The 23,127-nt window shown below is 36.2% G+C and overlaps 4 protein-coding genes across 7 annotated transcripts; 2 read left to right on the top strand and 2 right to left on the bottom strand.

Moving 5' to 3' along the window:
- The first annotated feature begins 5,779 nt into the window (after nucleotides 1-5,779).
- On the top strand, nucleotides 5,780-8,198 carry LOC9313238 (BAG family molecular chaperone regulator 8, chloroplastic). Its single transcript, XM_002875465.2, has 2 exons — nucleotides 5,780-6,549; nucleotides 6,634-8,198. The coding sequence occupies exons 1-2, from the start codon at nucleotides 5,944-5,946 to the stop codon at nucleotides 7,780-7,782; spliced, it is 1,755 nt and encodes a 584-aa protein (XP_002875511.1). The 5' UTR covers nucleotides 5,780-5,943; the 3' UTR covers nucleotides 7,783-8,198.
- Nucleotides 8,199-8,845: 647 nt separating this feature from the next.
- LOC9311581 (palmitoyl-protein thioesterase 1) lies at nucleotides 8,846-14,556 on the bottom strand. 3 transcript variants are annotated; one of them, XM_021025942.1, is made up of 7 exons: nucleotides 14,424-14,556; nucleotides 13,983-14,071; nucleotides 9,956-10,082; nucleotides 9,749-9,862; nucleotides 9,577-9,642; nucleotides 9,448-9,486; nucleotides 8,846-9,361 (listed from the first exon to the last, which is right to left on the bottom strand). In XM_021025942.1, the coding sequence occupies exons 2-7, from the start codon at nucleotides 14,018-14,020 to the stop codon at nucleotides 8,984-8,986; spliced, it is 762 nt and encodes a 253-aa protein (XP_020881601.1). In that variant the 5' UTR covers nucleotides 14,021-14,071; nucleotides 14,424-14,556; the 3' UTR covers nucleotides 8,846-8,983. The 3 variants fall into 3 exon arrangements, with proteins under 3 accessions (XP_020881601.1, XP_020881602.1, XP_020881600.1); XM_021025943.1 differs by lacking the exon at nucleotides 14,424-14,556 and having other exon boundaries at nucleotides 13,970-14,067; XM_021025941.1 differs by lacking the exons at nucleotides 13,983-14,071; nucleotides 14,424-14,556 and adding an exon at nucleotides 10,172-10,585.
- Nucleotides 14,557-15,147: 591 nt separating this feature from the next.
- LOC9313239 (alpha-glucan phosphorylase 1) lies at nucleotides 15,148-20,177 on the top strand. The gene is given in 16 exon segments (XM_021024584.1): nucleotides 15,148-15,464; nucleotides 15,630-15,868; nucleotides 15,954-16,055; nucleotides 16,224-16,400; nucleotides 16,518-16,793; nucleotides 17,078-17,222; nucleotides 17,225-17,348; nucleotides 17,465-17,582; nucleotides 17,660-18,019; nucleotides 18,112-18,264; nucleotides 18,341-18,469; nucleotides 18,620-18,856; nucleotides 18,976-19,052; nucleotides 19,267-19,453; nucleotides 19,544-19,744; nucleotides 19,841-20,177. Coding segments are annotated over 16 exon segments (2,880 nt in total). The 5' UTR covers nucleotides 15,148-15,226; the 3' UTR covers nucleotides 19,958-20,177.
- LOC9311582 (zinc finger RNA-binding protein) lies at nucleotides 20,035-21,404 on the bottom strand. Of its 2 annotated transcripts, none has more exons than XM_021024587.1 (2): nucleotides 21,117-21,404; nucleotides 20,035-20,602 (listed from the first exon to the last, which is right to left on the bottom strand). In XM_021024587.1, exons 1-2 carry the CDS (start codon nucleotides 21,377-21,379, stop codon nucleotides 20,080-20,082), a joined length of 786 nt encoding a protein of 261 aa, XP_020880246.1. In that variant the 5' UTR covers nucleotides 21,380-21,404; the 3' UTR covers nucleotides 20,035-20,079. The 2 variants fall into 2 exon arrangements, with proteins under 2 accessions (XP_020880246.1, XP_020880245.1); XM_021024586.1 differs by having other exon boundaries at nucleotides 20,035-20,592; nucleotides 21,083-21,404.
- Nucleotides 21,405-23,127: the final 1,723 nt, after the last annotated feature.

The following is a 23,127-nucleotide window of genomic DNA, read 5'->3' on the forward strand; positions in this document are numbered from 1 at the left end:
CATTTGTACAACTTCCTCCGTCGATGATCAAACTACAAACTTTCTCATGGACAAGACATCGCGTATGGAATAGGTTCTCTCTTTGCTCTTCTTCCTCGGTTCGGGTTTGGATGCTTAATGTTCGCTTTGCAACGTAAGATTCTCCGGACCTCTTTCCATACTTATCCGTGGATGAGTCCATGTCTTGTTCCTTTTCCGGATCCTCCGAAACCTTTCTCAACACTAGGAGCTTTCCACTTGCCGGCTTGGCAATACACTCTTCGGACGACGATTCTGATTGCGGTATGGGCTCGTCTTCGGATTCCAACTCACCATTCTCTCTTATGACCATCACTTTCTTATTTGTACACTCATTAGCATAGTGCCCACGTCCATGACACTTGAAGCATCGGAGATCACGGGATCTAGAAGTGGTGGTGCCTTCGGGCTTGGTCTTGTCTTGGTCTTGAATGGTCGGGAATGATCTAGGCTCGACTTTAGGAACGACGGCTGGTTTGCTTTCTCTTGGATAGCTAGGTCGGTTCGAATCATAACTCGGCCTTGAGGAACCCTTTCTCTTAAGTTGTTGCTCCACAAGGATAGCCTTATGTAGCATCCCTTCCAACTCCTCGTAGTGTTGCATCTCGACACGATCCTGAATTTCACGGTTCAATCCTCCCAAGAACCTTGACATTGTTGCCTCTCTATCCTCCATTATATGCGCACGCAACATCAATGTTTCCATCTCTTGGTAATAGTCTTCCATGGACCGCGCACCTTGAGTACTTAGCTTCCGGAGTTTGGAGTAGAGCTCACGGTGATAATGGCTAGGCACAAACCTACGCCTCATGAGAAGCTTTAGTTCTTCCCATGTCTCAATCGGATATTCTCCATTACGCCGTCTCATAGTGACAATTTGATCCCACCAACTAAGTGCATAGTCGTAGAACTCGGTAGCGGCTACTTTCACACGGTTGACGTTGGTGAAATTGTGACAATTGAAAACAAGCTCCATTTTCTTCTCCCAATCTAAGTAGGCGTCCGGATCATTCTTTCCATGGAACGGCGGTACCTTCATCTTGTAACGTCCAAGATTTTCGACCATCAAATCTCTCTCTCCTCCGTTACGTCTCGTCCTCCGGCTGCTCCGGTGAGAAAAGTTACCGTGGCTGTTGTAGTATTCTTGAGCATTTTTATCAGCCGTTTCTTTCCTCGGGTCCTTGGTTTGGTGGTTCGTCTCCTTTCAAGATCGGGCTCCATCCGAGATGATGACTTGTTCACCCGGCGCTTTCTCTTTCCCCTTAAGCTGATCGGTAATTGGTTTAAGCTTGGCATCCATCATTTTCTCCATTTGTATCGTGAGAGCTTCGATGAGGATCTTGTTATTAGCACTAACCCCCGAGCTTGAATCGGATGTCACCATTCCTGTCAACACAACAAAGCTAAACCAGTCACTAGTTCAAAGAAAAAAAATAGCAACGATCTTCCTAAAACAGATGAACTTGAACGGACAAAATAAAATATCAAATCATGCTTAAAAATTCCAGAAACACTTTTATAAAATACTAGACTCGTCCTAGATTCAGATCCAATTGGTTTCGCAATTTAATCACAAGCCAATTATTTATGAAAATTAAAACAAGATGACAGTGAAGATGAATAGTCTAACGAGAAGATGAACAGACAAAGAAAATGAAATGAAAAGATGAACGGGTGAAATGAATGGAATGAGATGATGGAATGATGAAAGATGAGGATGGATAGAGTACTCAACTTCAGAGAGTGCTCTGATACCACTTGATAGAACTCTCCTAAGATCGGCACTCTTGAGGTTGAGTAAGGGATGGACTTTGCATCAAAGAGATGGGAATATCAAGTTGGTGCAAAGGAAATGGATTGAATGGTCGCACAAAGGTTGCGGAAGGCCTTTGATTTACCGATCTTGATCTCGTCGTCGGATATTACGCACCACAGAGAAGAACAAGAAATTGATCTAACTTGAAAGAGTTTTTGATAAAAGATTAGATGTTTTTCAAAGAAGAAGTACAAGTGACTTAAATAGAGAAGTGAGAAGGGGAAGAGTTAGTCTTGGAACAAGCTCCAAGAAAACTCGGAAATAACAAAGCATTAAAACGAAAATTGAACACAAAATATGACCCTTGGCCTTCAAATTTGCGAGATTCTTCTTCTTCTTTAGGATGGGCTGGGCCGAATTGATAATGGGGGTTTTGGAAGTGTTACCCAAGCCTCATTAAAAACCTACTAAGGAAAACCCATTGGGACAAAACCTTAGAAGGGAAAAAGAGTACCCAAGTAACACTTAGCCCATTACCAATTGTCTTGGGCTATTATCGAAACCAAAGTGGTTTGGATAACTCCGCTTGTGCGCTGGTCCAAGTGTCTAAGGAGTCCGCTAACGGCTTGGTTGAGAAGTCTTGTCTTTGAACGAGTCATCGGACCCGTTGGGTCGGCCAAAGCTTCCTCCGCTACATGTTGCTCCTCGGCTACGAGCTGTTCCTCGGCTACGAGCTGCTCCGGTGGTTCTAGTTCCGAGTCTTGTTCGCCCATAGTCATATCATCCACCATATAACTTCGTTCCAAAATATAACCCGTCCTGTAACTTCTTAACCTGTCCCGTGATTTGTTTTATAAAAGTAGTAATTTTTAAAATTTAACGATTATTTATTATATATAAAAGTGTGTAAATTTTATAACTTTTTAAGATATTTATATTTTATAGTTTACAATTGTTATTAAGTAACATTATACCACGGGACAATTTTTGGTTTTATACAATTTTTTTCTAAATGAGATTGATTTAATATGTCTAATATTGGTGGTATTAAAAAAAATAAGGATTTAATCCGTATTGAAGTGGCGGATTAATGATATATTAATCTTTTTATTATTGTTTATTCAAAAACCCGTTCCGCCAAACCCGTCCTGCCATAAAACTCATTTATTTTATTAATTTTGATCTTATTTACGATATGATTCTGAATCATTATCTAATATTTTAATCGATGTAGAACGTTGAACACACATTTTCGTCAATTGGATAATATATGTCCGTTTTTTAAATTTCGAATCACAGTATATGCAGAAAAAAAAATTGATTTTTTTTTTTTACTTTATGTATTATATGATGATTCAAAACAGTTCAAAACAAATCAAACAAAGATGATATGAGAATCATAATTCTAAATCTTAATAAAATCTTCTAAATATCTAAATTATTAAATATAGAATATCCGGTGACTGAGTTGGGTTTTATTTAACCCGATCCAAGTATTTTTTTGTGAAGGAATTTTAAAAACGGGTCGGATATCCGATTAATCCGGAAGCATTTTTACCCACCCGTCACCAAAGTGTTGCAAAAATACTAGTATAGGTATGCACATGAGATGTTTAAGGAGAGATGAGAGCATAGAGAAGAGACGACACAAGAGATTTGTTAACAGGGTTCGGATAACCTACATCTCCGGGACCAAGTCGAGAATCATTCACTAGAATAAGAATGCAAAAATCACATTTGCCAATGGTATCTAGCACACACTTGTGCGTACCACTCTTATTTAGATGAATCAAATTAAGAAACCAACACTCATTGTCTTTTCCGACGAGTGTGGTTCTTCTACAAAAACCACTAAAAAATCTATCTATTTGTCTAGTGGGATAACACCACACACAACTTGTGTGCTTCTCTCAATATTAGGTCTAAGGTGTGTAACCTTTTTCTTGTTACAACCTCTTTTATACCTCTTAGAGTTCTCCAAAACCCTACCTTCCACAAGCTCTTCCTTTTATCTTTTGGGTAATAGCTTGTGCTCTTTTGTCAACTTGACACAATCCTCTGTTCTATCGCACAACTGCTCTACACCACGATAGGCATGTCAACTTGAAACATGCTTTCACTCTGACGCAGCTTTGTCCATGTACTGATACAGCCGTTCTAGTGATTGCTACAACATGAGCCTTTTCTACCTCTGTTGCGTTACACAGTGTCTTCTTGTTTTCTGCTCTGTTACCACATGTTCACTCAGCTGATATTCGGCTTTATGAAAGACTTGTTCTTATGAGCTAGAAACATGATCTGGTTGAGCTCTCACTTCTTGGATCTTCTTAATAAGACTCCAAGGTTCAGCACGTCACTTTAATCCATGTGACTTCACAATGTGCTGTCTTAGATTCTCTAGCTTAAAGGTCATCTGTGTCTAGCACAGAGATAACTGCAACTATGTCTGCATTTGTTTTCAATGTCTTGTGCATTATACATCATCTGTAACTGTCGATGAATATGTACCAATCATGTTCACAGCTTTATTATCATACTACTCTTGAGTCTACTAACCAGTAACAACCTTAATATATCTGCATACCATACAAATCAAATTAACGTAAATCTACCACTAACTTTACCTTGCATTGCTGTAAATCTATCAAGTAAGAGAAACGTAAAATCGCAACATGGCATAAAGTAATCTTATATTATTTGCTCCAAGTATGAACTCAATTATTGATATTTCTATGAAATACGAAATACAGAAGATACATAGCCAACTCTCTCGACTAATAAAACTATTTTGTAACTCAAATTTGTCTAAACAATAACAATAATTGGTCTAGAAAATATTACAAATAGCATTTGAGTTGTGTCCCAACCTTGAATAAGTCCGTTCACATCCATATTTTGTAGGATTTAGCCCATTTTCACTCCATTGTAACTATACATAATGAAATGTCTAATTATTTTTACGTGAAGGTGTCCTACAAAATTTAATTTTCGTTGAAGAAGCATATATTACCTATCTAATTCAGTAGTCGACTCAAAATTCATTTTTGTAGTCAATTCAGAATTCAGTAATCTCTCACGATTTTTTTCATCATCAACAAATCTCCACTCATTGTTGTCACAAAATCTCCACACACCACTCCTTACGTAGATGTGCATCAGGAAAAGTAGGGATAGACACATCCTCGTTCCCATGGATAATTTAGTATATCTGGAAAGCAAGGATTGATAAATTGTACGAGAACGTGGATAATGATTCATTAGAGGTATTGCGCTTAGTGGAAACTGAGACACAATCGTGGCAGTTAGCTTAAGCCGAGCTTCATACTGAAACTCATGGGTCTTTAAATTCGGAAACCCACACCTGTGAGAGACATTTTCCACATGATGCATTGTATTCTGGACATCGTTGTTTGGTTGATAGTTCATGGAAAGAAAATGATAAGTTTTCAGGTTTATGGTGGTATTGAACGTCATCAAACGGAGACGCGCCAACCATGAGAGCTATCAACGTTCGTAGAAGCCTTACTCCACTCCATACATAAATTGAAGCTTTTGTATGGGCGATGAAGTGTATGATTGGAGTCGATAATCAAGACGTAGCTTTTTTATACATATTGTTCAGATTTGGTGAAAATGGTGTATTCTCCAACCGAATAGCCAGCCTTTTCATTGTATTTGAAGAAGATCCAGAGCAACAAAGAAGAATTTTCAAATTTCTTTCTTTTTTTAATTCTTCAAAGTGCAAATACTAATTAAGGGATAATTTGGCACGAAGAGTTCGTATCGAACCGCATCATATCATTTTTGTAAATGACATTTCTTAAATTTTTTTGAGCAACAATAATTAAAGCGGTTGATAAAAAGAAAAAAAATATTATGAATTTTGTTTGGGTTGATTATAGCCGTTTTTCCTACCAATTTATTACCCTCGTGCAGAACCCATCCGGTTTGGTTCGACCATAGCAGTTTATAACCCTCGTGCAGAGAACCCATCCGGTTTGTTTTGACCAGTCAATAAGACGAAATGCGTGCCGGATCGTAAGAAATAATGAGCACTACGTGACGTTTCTCTGTCTTCTTCTTCTAAAGAGGTTTCTTATTCACAGGACCGATTTGGTCAAAAGCCATTTAATACATTCGATCTAATAGCAGACTCCGCCGTCGATTCCATGGCTTCTCACCACCACCACCACCACAACAACAACGGGTGCTCACGCCACCAAAACCACCACAATAGTATCCCTCTAGTCGCGACGTCAACACACTGCTGCACCCAAATAAACCACCCTTCTCCGCCGCCGCCGCCGCCGGAGGATAATCTTGTCCATCTTCTCGCAACTTACCTTCAAAATCATCAACAAGAAACTCAATGTTCCTGCGAAACTTCGTGTCAAAACTTCAATGTTATTAGAGGTCAACACCGTGTTTTGCGTCAGCAAAAGAATGTTCCACGAGAATACGACCAAGTTGTTATGTCTTGTCTTCTCCGCAAAATCAATGATCTTGAATCGTCCCTCAACAAGTTTTCAGCTTTCTATGAGCAACGTCGAGATCGACACTCTACACTAAGAGATACGGCGGCGCGTGTTATTCAAACCCATTTCCGCTCTTACCTTGTTCACAGATCCATATCCTTTAGACAACTCAAGGAGCTTGCAATGATAAAATCTAGCTTCTTGTCTCTCAAATCTTCAGTTTCAGGGAAACCCATTTTCCCTTTCAAGGTTGTATCTCGGAAAGCTACAGACTTGCTTCTTCGACTGGATTCAATTCAGGTATAAACTCGTTGTGGTTTCTTTGAAAGTTTTGTCTTTTTAGTGTTTCAGATCATAAATTTGTTATCATTGTGTCTCTATTAGGGTAGGATTGATCCAATGATACGTAGTAGTAAGAGATCATTGAGCCGAGATTTGGTGAAGTTTTTGCAGTACATTGATGATTGTGCTGTTAAAAGGTGTGAATTTGTTGCTAAGTCTGCAATAAGAGTGAGTAGACGCAGCAAACTTAATGGGAAAAAGCCTCAGGGTTTTGGTGTAGCAGAAGACAGAACAAACGAGAAATCGAGGAACCGAATGGGGAACAATTTTGTTACTTCTAGTGAGGATGAAGATAACAATGCAGACATGACTGATGATAGTGAAGAAGTCCCAGTGAGTTCTAGTGATAAGAAAAAGGTTGCTAGCTCTAAGTCTAGAACCGGGGATGTAATAAAAGGCAATGTAGTGAAGACTCCGGTTAGGAAATTTGTTGTATTGGACAAGAACAGGAATTTGTGTCAGGTATATGGAAATAGGCATGATCTAAATTTGAGTGCCGAGGGTGATTCAGTTGATGGGGACGAGGAAATCCTCGTGATGTCCAGGGGTAATGGAAGGAGGCAGAGTTTAAAAACTAGGAACGGGGTTTTGGTGAATGGAATTGGAGGGAAAACAACTCGGGTGGTGAAAACTGTGAGCTTTGATGAGAATGGGAATGTATGTAAGGTTTATGGAGATACAGATGACCTAAGTTCTAGTGCAGAGGAGGATTCAGTTGATGATGGAGAGGAAACCCTCGTGATGTCCAGGGATGATGGAAAGAGGCATAGTTCGAAAACTGGGAACAGGGTTTTGGTGAGAGGAAGTGGAGGAAAAACAAACCGTGTGGTGAAATCTGTGAGCTTCGATGAGAATGGGAATGTATATAAGGTTTATGGAGATACGCCAGAGTCAAGCATAAGTGAGGAAGATGACTCAACAAGCGGATCAAACGATGGAAATGGAGATGAGAAAGGGAATGCGAATGAGGTTGAGGAAATCAAATACGTTCCCAAGGAAAACGAGAGCTTTGAAGATGAAGTAAAAGAAGTAGAAGAAACTGATTCTGAAAATGAAGTTTCTTCTTCAGAGGGCAGTGAAGGGAAGACAGGAGCGAACCACCAAGGAAGTAACAAACACGAGAGGGAAATCCAGCTTGAAAAAGGAAGCTTAATGTTCTCTCCTCCATTGCCACTAAAAATGGAGCCTTGACCAATGGGTCATGAAAGAATCAAAGTCTTCCAAAGTTCTTTGTTTATGACTACACTAGTTTAAGTCCAAAAACTGCATTTTGGTATGTTCTGGGAACCCAATAAGATAACCCTTTTTTGGTTTTAGAAATTGTAACATAACTGCATTGTGAGTGTTTTCTTGGTTTGCTCATTCTGTTTCTGTTTATCTGTACTCTCTAGTCTCTATGCCATTTTTCGTAATAGATAAAATGAGTCTCTATGCCAATGAGTCGAGTCTTTTCGTAATAGATAAAATGCTATTCTTTGGGTGATGGCTTCCTCAGTTGCCTGTAGAGATCAGCTTGATTAAGTGGATCAATTGGAGTGTAATCTTGTTTTTGTTCTTGTACCTCTCCTTAAAACTCAATAAAAAGGTTATGTTTTTGTTTTTGTTTCATGAAGTTGCATCAATCGATTCTTTTTACTTATGTTAGCAGTACCAATGTCAATGGGATCTGTACAAAACATTATATGGTCACATCGGTAAGTAATAACATAAAGGATTGTTCTTGGATTTTCGCGGCAATGTGATTATGTTATTATGCACATGTTTCTTACAAATAGGAGGCTAAACCGATTTTGGTGTCTGCTGTAAACTTGCAAAATACTGTTGAGGAAGGGAGCATTCCTTTTTGGAAGGAAGCATACTACTCTCTTGTTATGATAGAGAAGATGCTCAAGCAGTTTCCTGATTTATGTTTTGAAAATACATATAGAGCTAGGTAATGTTCTCAACAAATCTAGTTCTGAGAAGATGTTGTCTAGTTAATCATTTCAATAGTTCTGACGATTTCATGGTTGCTGTCTCTCCTATGAAAGAAATAACTTCTTGTTTTCCTTCAGAATGTATACAGAATATTGTTTTTGCGGTCTCTGGTCTTCATTCTAGGATTTGACAATCAAGATCATGAATACTAGTCCAGTCTTGACAACGATGAGCAAACGGAGTTCCTCGAAGCCTTTCTAGTATTTGATTCAGGGAAAGTAAGGTCTACTTTCCTGGCTCTTACCTGAGATGATACTGTTTACTTGGATAATTCAGATAGGTATGTAAGTTTCTTTATAATGATATGGATCCTTGTTCTACACACAATCATCGGTCACTGTTGCATAAATAAGCATATAACAAATGAGGTATCTGCTTGTTTTAATGACGCAAAGATTCCTTCGTTTTGTATGGATCAAGATGGTTGGTTTTGGAGATAAGGCACGACGTATTTGATAACATCGGTAGTTGCTATTTGGAGGTGTCCGCCAGGTAGACTCACAAACTTCACTTTTCCAGCAACATCCAATGTTTTCAAACCGATCCAATCTTCTGTATAGAGCTTTGTCTGTTGAGCGGAGAGAAGAGGAGGTTGAGATGTATAATTACCATCCTGGTAAAAACCGAACCAAGATGATTCTTTGGGAACAATAACCGTATCATTCTGAAACATAATCAGAACCAAGTTCTTTAGGCGGGTGAAACGCTCTTTGTAAGTTGAGTTTCTTTCGTTTGGTATCTCATTGTTTAGCTTTGGTAGATACTTAGAACTTTTCATATACTCTGAGATATCCTGTGAAACCAAAAACAAAGATTCCTTTTAAAAACTAATTAATATGATTCTTCTCAACTATATATATGCATGGTGAATAAACATACAGTAGGGATTTTGATATAACCACTAGGAGCTAAATGATCCTGCATAATCATTGAAGATGTTAATTACTACTCCTTGATTAAGTAAAATTCATAATCATGTTAGAGATAGCGAGGTAGAGAGAGTGATACTTGAACGAAGTCGGAATAGATATTTTTCTCCATCAATTTATCTGCTATATCACACCATTCATAACACTTTATGCAAAAACAGAGAAAGACATTGTTGTTACTGTTATTGTTTGAATTGAAATGAAGATATTATAAGAAGATTAGAGATTATAGGAGATTAAAAAGAGCTTACACCACAAAAAGGAACAGAGGATTCTCCAGCATGAGGACCGGCTAAAGATACATAGTTGTAAACCGGAGGCCCATCATCGCAAAACTCGATCAACCCGCGTGCTACTAAGTTCCCCTGTTTGTTCCATTATCCATGAAATTCGAAAGGGTAACGATAAAAATAACCACACTTTTGTTTGTTTTAGTTTGCAAGAAAGTATCAAGAAACCTGAGATCTTGCAACAATGTTGTATCCTAGACGTAACTCTTTCATTTGCTTCACCTTGTCACACACGATTTCTACTTGCTTTGTAAGTGGCATAAGCCATGAATCACTTTTTCCATTTCCAATTTCTCTGGATTCATAAAGAAAAAACGAGTTAGGATCAAACCAAATATGGTTGGAATGGCCAGTACTATAGATGTCTTAGATAGTAAAAATTACACGCAAGAGCCACGAGAGCCGGAGAGGTTAGAGAGAAGCCTTGGGAAGTTAGAATTGGTATGATCAGAACATTCAGCTGAAATTCCATGAAGCATTATGAATGGAACTGAGACAACGATATGAACCAAGGATAAGAATGTAGCCGCCACCGCAACACTAAACTGCTTCTTCCCCATCCAAAAACGCGAAAATGTTGCGATTGGAGTTTATGTTTTTTGGTATGTCTCTCCAAGAAGTTTTGAGATACGAATCTCCTTTATGTAAATGGTAATAGAAAGAATGTGATGTAGTTGGGTGTTGCGGCCAAGTAAGAAAGAAGTATCATGGGAAATAAATGGACGGTGCTGATTTGTTTTAAATCTCTAATATGAAATGGACGGTGCTGATTTGATTGATATCTTCCATCCTTCATTACATTTATGCTACTGATTTTGCTTTTGTTTATATGTTCAATGATCCGTTTTGATTTTTCTTTGCAATCTCTATTAATTTGATTGTTTCATTGCAAGTATCTTAGCTTCTAGTGTTGAATGTGAATGTCACTTTTTGTTTATGTTCTTCTTGGTTTAGGACTTGACGTTGACCTCTTGTTCTTTCTCTTGACTTGGTAATTTTGCAGAATGGATTTTTAGAGTCTCAATATACACTAGAAATGCTCAATGCTCAGAGTCAATGTATTGATATGAATGAGGGAGAAACAGAAATTGAAGAAATAGAGCAAAGTGACACTCAAGCAACTCAAGCTCCACGGAAAAGACGCTTAACTTCAACGGTTTGGAACGGTTTTGTATCAGTTGGGACAGAAAAACACCTAAAGAACACCAAAAATTCAAGAGTGGTTTAAAAAAAATGGATTTTGACCCAAGCTATACGTTTCTATTTTGGTTGATTTTTATAACATTTTATTCTCTTGAAGCTTCTGATTGATCCAAAACACCTAAAGACACAAAAAAAAAAATCATATTTTTATCCCAAAAAAGCTACTTATAACTTAAACGGGTTTAAACGGCTCTAACGGGCTAAGTAATCTAAACGGGCTTCAAATCTAAACGGGCAGGGTCTAAACAGACCGGGATGTAAACGAGCTGGGTCTAAACGGGTATGGACTGCCAGTTTTAACATCACTACTGAGAGACTCATCAACTGAGAGACTCATCAACTGAGAGGCTCTTGTCTTGTCCACATTCTTTGCTAGACTTGTCTTAACATGATATTTTTTGACCCAAAAAAATAACATTATATTTATTTGAAACAATCGGAAATTGTATGTTATTTATAAAAAATCACACTCAAAATTTCCCGGGTTCAGCTCAGATTCAGTTTGGTTTTAATACTTTTTCGGATTTCTGGTTTACCAATAATGTTATCCAAACTAAATGTAAAATTATTTAGAATGGATGGTTTGGTACGGTTTTGGCTTCGCTTCAAATCGGGTTTTAGTCAAATATATCTTTAATTTACATAACACCTTTGGTATTAGATCAGATTTTTTCTTGCTTGGTTCGGATTCAGCTTTAGTTTCTCGGATATAAAAATATGAATCCATTCAAACTATATTAAAATCTATATATATAATGAGAGAGTTTTTTCTTCTCTTAGGATGTCCACATCAGCATCCACATCATCATATTTTTTTTTTCATGTAAGTTTCACATATCTTTTTATTACAACGAAACATTAAAAATAAAATTAATTCAAACACTCTTTATTATTATGTCTCATTAAAGAAAGAAAATAATTTATAAAAAAAAATCAAATATTTAAAAAAACATAAAAAGTAAATATATAACAAAAAAAAAATAGAGATTGGATGAAAATAAACTTAGAGAATTATATCTTAACATATAATGAATAAATATATTTAAATGGTTTGAGATAGGAAAAAGAAACTTATTATATATTTTTATGGTACATTTTAATAATTACAAGTATTTAGTAGACCAAAGAAAATAAGAGTTAAACAAAATACCAATCTATATATATAATGAGAGAGTTTTTTCTCCTCTTAGGATGTCCACATCAGCATCCACATCATCATATTTTTTTTTCATGTAAATTTCACATATCTTTTTATTACAACGAAACATTAAAAATAAAATTAATTCAAACACTCTTTATTATTATGTCTCATTAAAGAAAGAAAATAATTTATAAAAAAAATTTAAATATTTAAAAAAACATAAAAAGTAAATATATAACAAAAAAAAATAGAGATTGGATGAAAATAAACTTAGAGAATTATATCTTAACATATAATGAATAAATATATTTAAATGGTTTGAGATAGGAAAAAGAAACTTATTATATATTTTTATGGTACATTTTAATAATTACAAGTATTTAGTAGACCAAAGAAAATAAGAGTTAAACAAAATACCAAAATTAAAGGATTTTACTTAAAACAAAAAGTAATTTATTTCTGAAAATACACTTCTAAAATTTGAGAATATATTTATTAATGTTAAATTATCAATTCATGATACCGATTAAAAATAAGAGGGATTAAGTACATATTATTATTTTTAACTATAATATAATATAAATAGTTAAATTAATAAATTTCTTTATAACAACTCATATTTTCTAAATTAAAAAGTGCTATTAGAGAATTATATCTTAACATATAATGAATAAATATATTCAAATGGTTTGAGATAGGAAAAAGAAACTTATTATATATTTTTATGGTACATTTTAATAATTACAAATATTTAGTAGACCAAAGAAAATAAGAGTTAAACAAAATACCAAAATTAAAGGATTTTAAGAGGGATTAAGTACATATCATTATTTCTAATCATAATATAATCTAAATAGTTAAATTAATAAATTTCTTTATAACAACTAATATTTTCTAAATTAAAAAGTGGTGGGTTTTTTAAAAACAAATGAATACCTAAAAAAAGGAAAAGTAAATATAAATCAGTGTTTAGGAAACTATCATCGATTGAAAAAAATTAAAGTGTTTTAAAATAAAACAAAAAACTATTCTAAATATCACAAATAAAAATAAAATAATCTAATCGAATAATAAATTGTATACTAATAATATTTGAGATTGCTATTTAGAAATTAGAATAGTAATGGCATATAAAAGAGTTTATTATTAGAAATAAGAATGATTTAAAAAAAAAAAAATAAATAAAAGTAGTTCATAAGTTACATTATAACAAATATTTCTCCATATTTTCTGATGTTCACTTTAATAAAAAGATCATGCAGCTTATAAAAAATAACTGAGTATTAAAAGATATGAAAATATGATCTATCTCGAGAACTAATTCATAATCGAATATACTATATGTGAACCAATGTAAACTGAAAAGAGAGTAGATGTCGGGAGATAACAGTGAATCATTGAAGATAACGAAATAAACAGTAGTGAAAAGTGAATTTTTTTTATTACTTTGAAAAGATAATGCAAATGAGTAAAGTAAAATCTTTTTTAAATTCAAATAATTATATTTATACTTATAAGATTCGTATTAATAAATGTTTTAAATTAAAATCTTGCGCAACGCGCGGGTACATAATCTAGTATAGTTAAGTTTTCTAAGAGCATCTCCAAGACGGGAATAATAATAAGCAAACACTTGTCAAGGACACTTGGCACATGTAAGGCAAAAGAGAATGCAGTTTCACGGTGTGCAAAGAAATCTATGCAAGATTATGGAAGCACAACATAAGCAAGAATTGATCACAAATCTGATTCAAGACGTTAAACGGAATCAATAAAACATGAGCTCAATATTTGACATTTGAGTTCTTGATAGAACAAGACAAGGACATCAAACCCACCTTTATCCATTACCTCAGACACGTGATAGTTAAGTGACATGTATGATTCATCTTCTTCTTCTTCCCAATCTTCTATGACCTCAACAGCATCAGTTGTTTTATCTGCCAAAATTTACAATCATATCAAACCAAGCAACAATATAAAGAAGGGATTAATCATATTTTCTAAGCTACATTCCCCAAAATTACCAATCAATGTTTCAATCCAACAAAAATTGACCAAAGCAATGACCTTTATCCCCAAATATTCTCTCGTGTTTCTCGGCAACACAAGAACAATCAAACCCATAATCGAATCTGGTGGGTGAAATTGACCAAAGCAAAAAAAAACCTTAAAAGTTGGGCTTAATTTCTCTAAGCATTTCACTTGCAAACTCAATAGAGTTTCAATTTTTATGAAATCCCCAATTAACAATCAACATTATTCAATCAAGGGCACAAAGAAATTAGGTACCTTTTTGTCAATGAAATCAGCCCAGAATCTAGCATGAGCTCTCTGGTAAGGATCAGAAGAAAGGATAGGATAGGATTCCGGCGTGTTGGCGTCTACGGTCTTTCGACAAGAAAACACAAGAGTTTTTATTTTCCTTTTGTTAAATACAAGCAACCAATCACAATCTGACACGTGTGCGGCTCTCTTTGATTTCCAAAACTCTCTTAAGAGAGTCGACTCTTTGCAAAATTACTTGTTTTGATTTATTTTTAATCACTTTAATTAAGAGGTCCCAAGAAATTATTAAGAGAACCTCCCATTGGAGGTGCTCTAATATTTTGGTTTAGATCGGATCCATTTATCTGGATTAAACACCACTATTTGCTATTATGTCATTTTGCAAATAAACCTCAAAGTTTTGGCATATTTTAGCAAACAACTCTACGATCAATCGTTCAATACAAGTAATATTCTAAACTTTCACCAGTGAGGACTAAACTATTGAGTATTAGCAAAAGGAGTCACTAAATTGACGATGAAGAGACCTTACACGTGGACGGTGAACATTACTTGTCTTGTCGCTTTCTCCCAGAAATATCTCCTCCTCTGAAACCCACTGAGAAAAGGTGATCTGTCACGGATAGTACACTTCCAATATCCAATAACACCATGACACGTGGATATCAACGTCACGTGGCATAATCAATCACAGATCACTTATAAAATAAGTGATCACTCTCACTGATAAGATATTGCCTCGTGAAACTGAAAATAGCTTGAAGCTCTTCATTGTTCTCTACTCTATCACTAGCTCAGAGAGATTCATGGATACGATGCGTATCTCCGGTGTATCGACCGGAGCTGAGATTTTAGTACAATGCAATTCCTTATCTAGCCTCGTTTCTCGCCGTTGCGACGACGGAAGATTGAGAACAAGAATGTTTCCGGCGAGAAGCAGAAACTGGCGGCCATCGCCGACGAGAAGGTCGTCTTTATCGGTGAAATCTGTCTCTAGCGAACCAAAGGCCAAAGTAACCGATGCAGTTCTAGATTCCGAACAAGGTCTCATTCAAATACTTGCTTTTAAATGGTTCTAATAAGAATTAGGGTATGGAATTTGGAGATTGTAGTGAATGTTGGCGTTTGTGAAGTTACTGATTCGTATTCTAAATCGTTCCTGTTTGAAATTTTGATTGCGATTTTGCTTTTTGTGTTGATTGAATTTAGAAGTGTTTAGCTCGATGAATCCGTTTGCGCCAGATGCTGCTTCGGTAGCTTCGAGTATCAAGTACCATGCTGAGTTTACGCCATTGTTTTCGCCGGAGAAGTTTGAGTTGCCAAAGGCGTTTTTCGCGACTGCGCAGAGTGTTAGAGACGCTTTGATCATGAATTGGAATGCAACTTATGAGTATTACAATAGGGTGAATGTGAAACAGGCGTATTATTTGTCAATGGAGTTTTTGCAGGTTTGGTTTGGACTCATTCTTTTCTTTGTGTTTCGACACTCAGTGATCTTGTGCTTGGTTATTATCTGACTGTTTCACATTGTAGGGTAGAGCCTTATCGAATGCAGTGGGTAATCTTGGGCTTAATAGCACTTATGGTGACGCTTTGAAGAGGCTTGGTTTTGATTTGGAAAGTGTAGTTAGTCAGGTGAGCTTTTAACTATGTTGATTATTATACATTGATCTCGTCAAAGATCGATGAATTACTAATAAACGTTTAGGCTGGTCATCTTTGCGAGTCTGTTGCTTGGTTTTACAGAGCTGTTATCTTCTTTATATGTACTGAGATGCTAAATTCTTCACTCCCATTTTGTAGGAGCCAGATCCTGCACTTGGGAATGGTGGACTCGGGAGACTTGCTTCATGCTTTTTGGATTCCATGGCAACTTTGAATTATCCGGCATGGGGTTATGGACTTAGATACAAGTATGGCTTGTTCAAACAGAGAATCACAAAAGATGGACAGGAGGAAGCTGCAGAAGATTGGCTTGAGGTCTTCTTCTCTTATTTTTTTCTCGTACAGCGTTTGCTATTGAACAGTATATCCTAATTGGTACTCTCTTGTAGCAAAGCTGAGCAGTGGACATGTTTATTGGCTTGTTTTTTTCAGCTTAGTAATCCTTGGGAAATAGTCAGAAATGATGTCTCATATCCTATTAAGTTCTATGGAAAAGTGGTTTTTGGATCAGATGGTAAGAAACGGTGGATTGGTGGAGAAGACATAGTGGCTGTTGCTTATGATGTTCCTATACCTGGTTATAAAACTAAGACTACTATCAATCTACGACTCTGGTCAACAAAAGCTCCTTCCGAAGATTTTGATTTATCATCATATAACTCTGGGAAACATACTGAGGCAGCAGAAGCTCTATTTAATGCCGAAAAGGTTTGTATCTTCATTAAGCTTGAGTCTATATTTGAAGATGCATTAAGTTTCATTTAAAGTTGCTTTCAAATTTTATTTTTTTTGACCATTACCTATTTACAAGAACCTTCTGGTAAACGGAATAGTGCATATATCTTACAAATTGAGTTAGAACTAACAGAAATGAATATGTTATAACAGGGAGATTAGTCTTGCGTCACTTTATGCTTGTTTATATAACGAGCTTTTGATGTGTATATACTGAAAAGTAGTTGTTTTCGCCCCTTCCCTCCTAATGGAAATAGATTTGTTTCGTGCTTTACCCCGGAGATGAGTCAAATGAAGGAAAGGCTCTTCGTCTGAAGCAACAGTACACTTTGTGTTCAGCCTCGCTACAAGATATCGTAGCACGTTTTGAAACAAGGTCTGGAGGAAGTGTCAACTGGGAAGAATCCCAGAGAAGGTTGCAGTGCAAATGAATGACACTCACCCTACTCTATGCATACCTGAGCTAATGAGGATTCTAATGGATTTGAAAGGACTAAGCTGGGAGGATGCTTGGAAAATTACACAAAGGTATTTCTTAAATTGACTGAACTACTTGTCTTTTTGGCCCTATATAGTCTCTTGTTCTTTGTTTACAAGTTTAAAAAGCCTGCAACGTGTTTCTGAAAAGTTAATAATGTTTCTAGGACCGTGGCATACACAAACCATACAGTCTTGCCTGAGGCACTAGAGAAGTGGAGTTTAGAACTTATGGAGAAATTGCTTCCTCGTCATGTAGAGATTATTGAAAAGATTGATGAGGAGGTAATCCCTTGAAAACATCAAATATCTCTTCTATTTCTTTCCATATCTGATCTAATTTTCGCTTTCATGTATTGCAGCTAGTTCGCACAATTGTCTCTGAGTATGGCACTGCGGATCCTGACTTACTCGAAGAGAAACTGAAGGCAATGAGGATCTTAGAAAACGTCGAGTTGCCTTCTGCCTTTGCAGATGTGATCGTGAAGCCGGAGAACAAACCTGTAACTGCAAAAGATGCTCAAAATGGCGTGAAAACCGAACAAGAAGAGGAAAAAATTGCTGGCGAGGAAGAGGAAGAGGAAGTTATCCCAGAACCAATAAAACCACCAAAGATGGTCCGTATGGCCAACCTTGCTGTTGTGGGTGGTCATGCTGTAAATGGGGTTGCAGAGATACACAGTGAAATAGTGAAGCAGGATGTGTTTAATGATTTCGTTCAGGTAAACATTCTAACTAGTGAAGTGTAATGCTTAAAAATGCACTACCTTGAAGAACACACTCTCATCGTTGAATATTTCTATATTTTTTGCAGTTGTGGCCGGAAAAATTTCAGAATAAAACCAATGGAGTAACACCAAGGCGATGGATTCGTTTTTGCAACCCATATCTAAGTGATATTATAACTAACTGGATAGGCACAGAAGACTGGGTCTTAAACACTGAAAAGCTTGCGGAGCTGAGAAAGGTATGTGCTTTATCAGATTAAGTGCTGTTATCTTTAAAGTAAGCACACTGGTTACCTTTTTTTGGTCTTTCTCCAGTTTGCAGATAATGAAGATCTTCAATCCGAGTGGAGGGCAGCAAAGAAGAAGAACAAGTTAAAGGTTGTAGCACTTATCAAGGAAAGAACCGGATATACTGTCAGCCCAGATGCAATGTTCGACATTCAGGTCAGTTCCAGAGGATCTTATCTACTTTAAGATTGATGAGTTGTTTGCTTGGATGCTGCTTTTTTGTTTGAGAAGTCCATTACACAAGTCTGAGAAGTCATCTTATCAAATCGTAAATTCTTTTCTTTTTGCATTGAAAACTATTTGCAGATCAAGCGTATCCACGAGTACAAGCGACAACTACTTAATATCTTGGGAATTGTTTACCGGTACAAAAAGATGAAGGAAATGAGTGCCAGTGAGAGGGAGAAGGCATATGTTCCAAGAGTTTGCATATTTGGAGGAAAAGCATTTGCCACATATGTGCAAGCTAAGAGGATTGTGAAATTCATCACAGATGTTGCATCTACAATTAACCATGATCCGGAAATTGGTGACCTGCTTAAGGTATATATAGACTTGTGTGCTTATATTAGTCGTATTCTCAAGCGTAGAGCAAACAACCTGTAATAATAGCATCTGTGGAAATTGGCACTTACTAATTAGAAGTGTTAACTACCTTGTAGGTTATCTTTGTTCCTGATTACAATGTCAGTGTTGCTGAATTGCTCATTCCAGCAAGTGAGCTTTCTCAGCACATCAGGTAACAACTTCTTTAGCTTAGTCACTTTATAATTTTTTCACAACTCCATGAGGCTGACATGCTGAAATGGAGATAACTAGTAAATTGGGAACTGGATTAGTTTCTCTGTTTACCAAATTTTGACACGAGGAACAATATGTTTCAGTGACATTTTAAAAAGTTATAACAATGGTACTTTGCTATTTTCTGAAGACTTAAAGAGTTCTCTTTGCAGTACCGCTGGGATGGAAGCTAGTGGGACAAGCAACATGAAATTTTCAATGAACGGATGCGTTTTGATTGGAACCTTGGATGGGGCGAATGTCGAGATTAGAGAAGAAGTAGGAGAAGAAAATTTCTTCCTTTTTGGTGCCAAAGCTGATGAGATTGTGAACTTCAGGAAGGAGAGAGCAGAGGGAAAGGTATACGATTTGAAGAGTTAACCTTGCCATGCTTCTGTTTTAGCATCAAACAGAAATTCATTTTTGACCTGTTCGCTCTTCGCATTCCAGTTTGTTCCAGATCCTACTTTTGAAGGAGTCAAGAAGTTCGTTAGAAGCGGTGTCTTTGGCTCAAACAGCTATGATGAACTAATTGGCTCTTTGGAAGGAAATGAAGGTTTTGGTCGAGCGGATTACTTCCTCGTGGGCAAAGACTTTCCTAGTTACATTGAATGCCAAGAAAAGGTCGACGAGGCATACCGGGACCAAAAAGTAAGTAGTGATGCATTTTCTTTGAACATCAAAGCTAATGTTGACTAAAATATACTCAAAAGATCTAACCTTGAAATTGCTGGTAAATGATTACAGAGATGGACGAGAATGTCAATCTTGAACACAGCAGGTTCATTCAAGTTTAGCAGTGACCGGACGATCCATGAATACGCCAAAGACATTTGGAATATTAAGCAAGTCGAACTTCCATGAGCCTTGAGACCAGTCTACCTTAAGAATTCTTTTGTATGTCCCATGTTTTTAGTGTAATCAAGGTAATAAGGAAATCATGTAATGATGCAATACAATGAATGTAAGAAATAAGATTCAAGAGTCTATGTATTTACAGGGGTCTTCGCTGCCTTAGCGGCGTGCTTCTGACCGGCCAAATGATCATTGTAAACCGTGTCGCTATTACAAACTACGTTGCATATTCTACAGAGTCTAATCGACTCATTTGACACCCCACATTCAACGACTCTCCGTCTCTTTGTTTCTAGATCTTCTGTTATTGATTCCACACCTTTCTTCCTAGCCTTGCTTTTACTCGGATTTTCTTGTGGTCCTATCAAAGGGATCGCAACTGTTGGTCCAGGCAAAGAAGAATCTGTGTTTGACGACAGTAAACATGTTTTCAAGTTCTTCAGGTGTTTCTTCCCATATATATGTTGCTCGAATACACTTGGACCATTACAGTCAACTTTACAAACTTCGCAGTAAGCAGATCGAACAACCTTTCCCTTCTTTGACACTTTCTTCAATCCAGGAAGTTGAGCTTGAACTATGTGGCCGGTCCAAGAGAAACCCGCACCTGGCGGGTATAAGCTATGAGACTGTCTTGTAGCATCCTGATTCATCCTCAATTACAAAAATACAAGCAAATGTCAAATTGAGCACACAAGGAAGATAGTAAATACTGCATAAACAATAATAAATACTCGAAACGATATCTTGAGATCCTAGAACTTGTAGTTTTGTGACCTATTTACATGCAAGTTTGAAGCATAAACAGATCCTTTGCACACCAAGGAAGCAGACAAGATCAATTGTACAAACAAGAATCTCAAGAGACCAAAACAGAGCAATCACAGAGTAAACTGAAATTCGCTAATGAATCAAGAACTTGTTGCAAAGAACCTGACTTTATCCACAGATCATAATGAATCACTAAGACATTCATAAAAGACATCACCTTGACCTCATTGATATCAAAACTGTGCAAACGTTGACATCCGAGCAAAACAGAGCAATCACAGAATCAAGAGCTTGTTGCAAAGGACCTGACTTTATCTACAGATCCTAATGAATTGTGAAAAGAAGAGAAACAAACAAACATACAGGTCCTGTAATCGCAAGAGGGTCGGTGCCATACATACGAACAGACTCTTGCCAAGCCAAGTTCTGAGCATTCGCATCCAAAGTGTAATACGGCGTCGTAACAACAACTCCAGGCGCTGGTGGAATTGCAATAGCTAATGATTCATGTGTTTGGAGATCAAATTTAAAATTAGGGTCTGGATTTGCGTAGTGAGCACAATAGGAAGCGTAATACGCATCAACCGCCGCTGACTGATTCATTTCCGGTGGCTGCATTGCCGGCGCCGGCGGTTGTTGCCACTGGCTGTTGTAATCCATGGAAAATAAAAAAGGGAAAATTAGAAATAAAGGATGTTTTAATGGATAAATGTTCATATATACTTTTATATAAAAAATTTGGTGAAATAGGTTTTTTAAAAATCAAAACCCAAATTTACCCTCATATTTTCGAAAATATAATTAACAAAATTTAAAAAAAAAATATTTTCTATTTTATTTACATAATTCAGATATTCTCATTTTTTCGCCAGATTGAGATGTCTTCACTAATTTGGGTATAACTCTTGAATTCACCGTTAGATTTCCTTCAAACCACTTGGAAAATCAAGCTAACATCTTCATCTAGCTTGTGTCAAAAATTCAGAAAGATCTAACGGTGTGAAGTATTCCATCTGAGACCAAACGTATGACACTTCTAAACGAAACTGCATCTCCAAAAGTGTGTTTATAACCCAAAACAGCTCGTTTTCCTCCAAAACAACCTAAAACCTGTAAAGACTCGATAAAAGACTAAAATACTCTAAAAACACACTTTGACTCTATAAAACATATGATGTAGGAAAGAAAACAAAGACTCAAAACCGATAAAAACACAACATATCAACTTTCCTCATCGATAAACAATAAACTAAATGAAAATTCCTACTTGGTAGGTTGAGACTATGGTTCTTACGTTTCTTTTTAAATTATGTTAAATTGGTCTTGAAACTTATGTTGTATATACTTAATTTAGTGATAAGTCAATCTGAAACTCAAAGCAAAACCACGAACATAAGAGTAGTAGGGATTCCAATTATGAGAACAAAAATTCAAACATAGAGTACTAGAAAATTCAAATCTGAAATAAAAAATGTGAAAATAATCATGAAATGAGAAAGAAGTTCAAAATCCATATAGTGGTAACTAGAAACGTTCAATGAGAGCAGTTGCAACATAATCCTGAAAAAGATAAAGAAAACAATTGTCAAAACAAAATATAAAAGTAGGGAATCTATACTTAAGTTTTAAACTAGTAGTCAGATCACGATCACAAACCTTATATTGCTACATCACATGTTACTCGATTATGACCTTTTTTACCACAACGGCCGCACTTGTGCTTTTTTGATAATTGTGACTGTTGTGATGCTTTTATCTTGTCTTCAGCTGATTCATATCTTCGTTTTCTTCGTCTACCAGGTTGTCTTCTTGTTTCAGGTGGTAAAACTTTTGCAGATTCAACAACCTCTGGGACGCGCCATTCATCTTCAGGAACACCTATTGGATTAATAGTTTCCTCATAAAACGATCTCCAAGTGGCAGTTGTATACACATCATCAGCATATGGGTATATACCAAATGACAAAACGTGGCACAGAACGGGGAAAAGCAACGACAAATCTACCAAATTAGTCTAACCTTTCAACGTGGACTTAAAAGGAAGAGGTGAAAGAAGAAGACTTTGACGATTAGGGCTAAAAAACGATTTCACCCTCTAGATTTTCGTTTTTAATTTTTTTTCTCATCTGAAAATATTAGAATACGTATTCTAACCATCCTCAGATCGTAATCTAAACAATAAAAACGTAATATTTAATAAATATTTAGTTTTCTTTTTGAAAGATTCACTTTCTATATTTAGGAATTCTAAAACTTTTCAGAAATTGAAATCTATATTATATTAGAAAACGGATTCTAAAATAATTATACGTTTTCTAACGTTTTTAGAACATGTTATAAATCGTAGAATAGATTTTCTGACTAAAATTAGAACATGAAGAAAAGCGTAGAATACATGTTCTAAGGAT

This window comes from Arabidopsis lyrata, assembly GCF_000004255.2.
Source record: "Arabidopsis lyrata subsp. lyrata unplaced genomic scaffold ARALYscaffold_5, whole genome shotgun sequence".
In the NCBI taxonomy this organism is placed as follows: Eukaryota; Viridiplantae; Streptophyta; class Magnoliopsida; order Brassicales; family Brassicaceae; genus Arabidopsis; species Arabidopsis lyrata.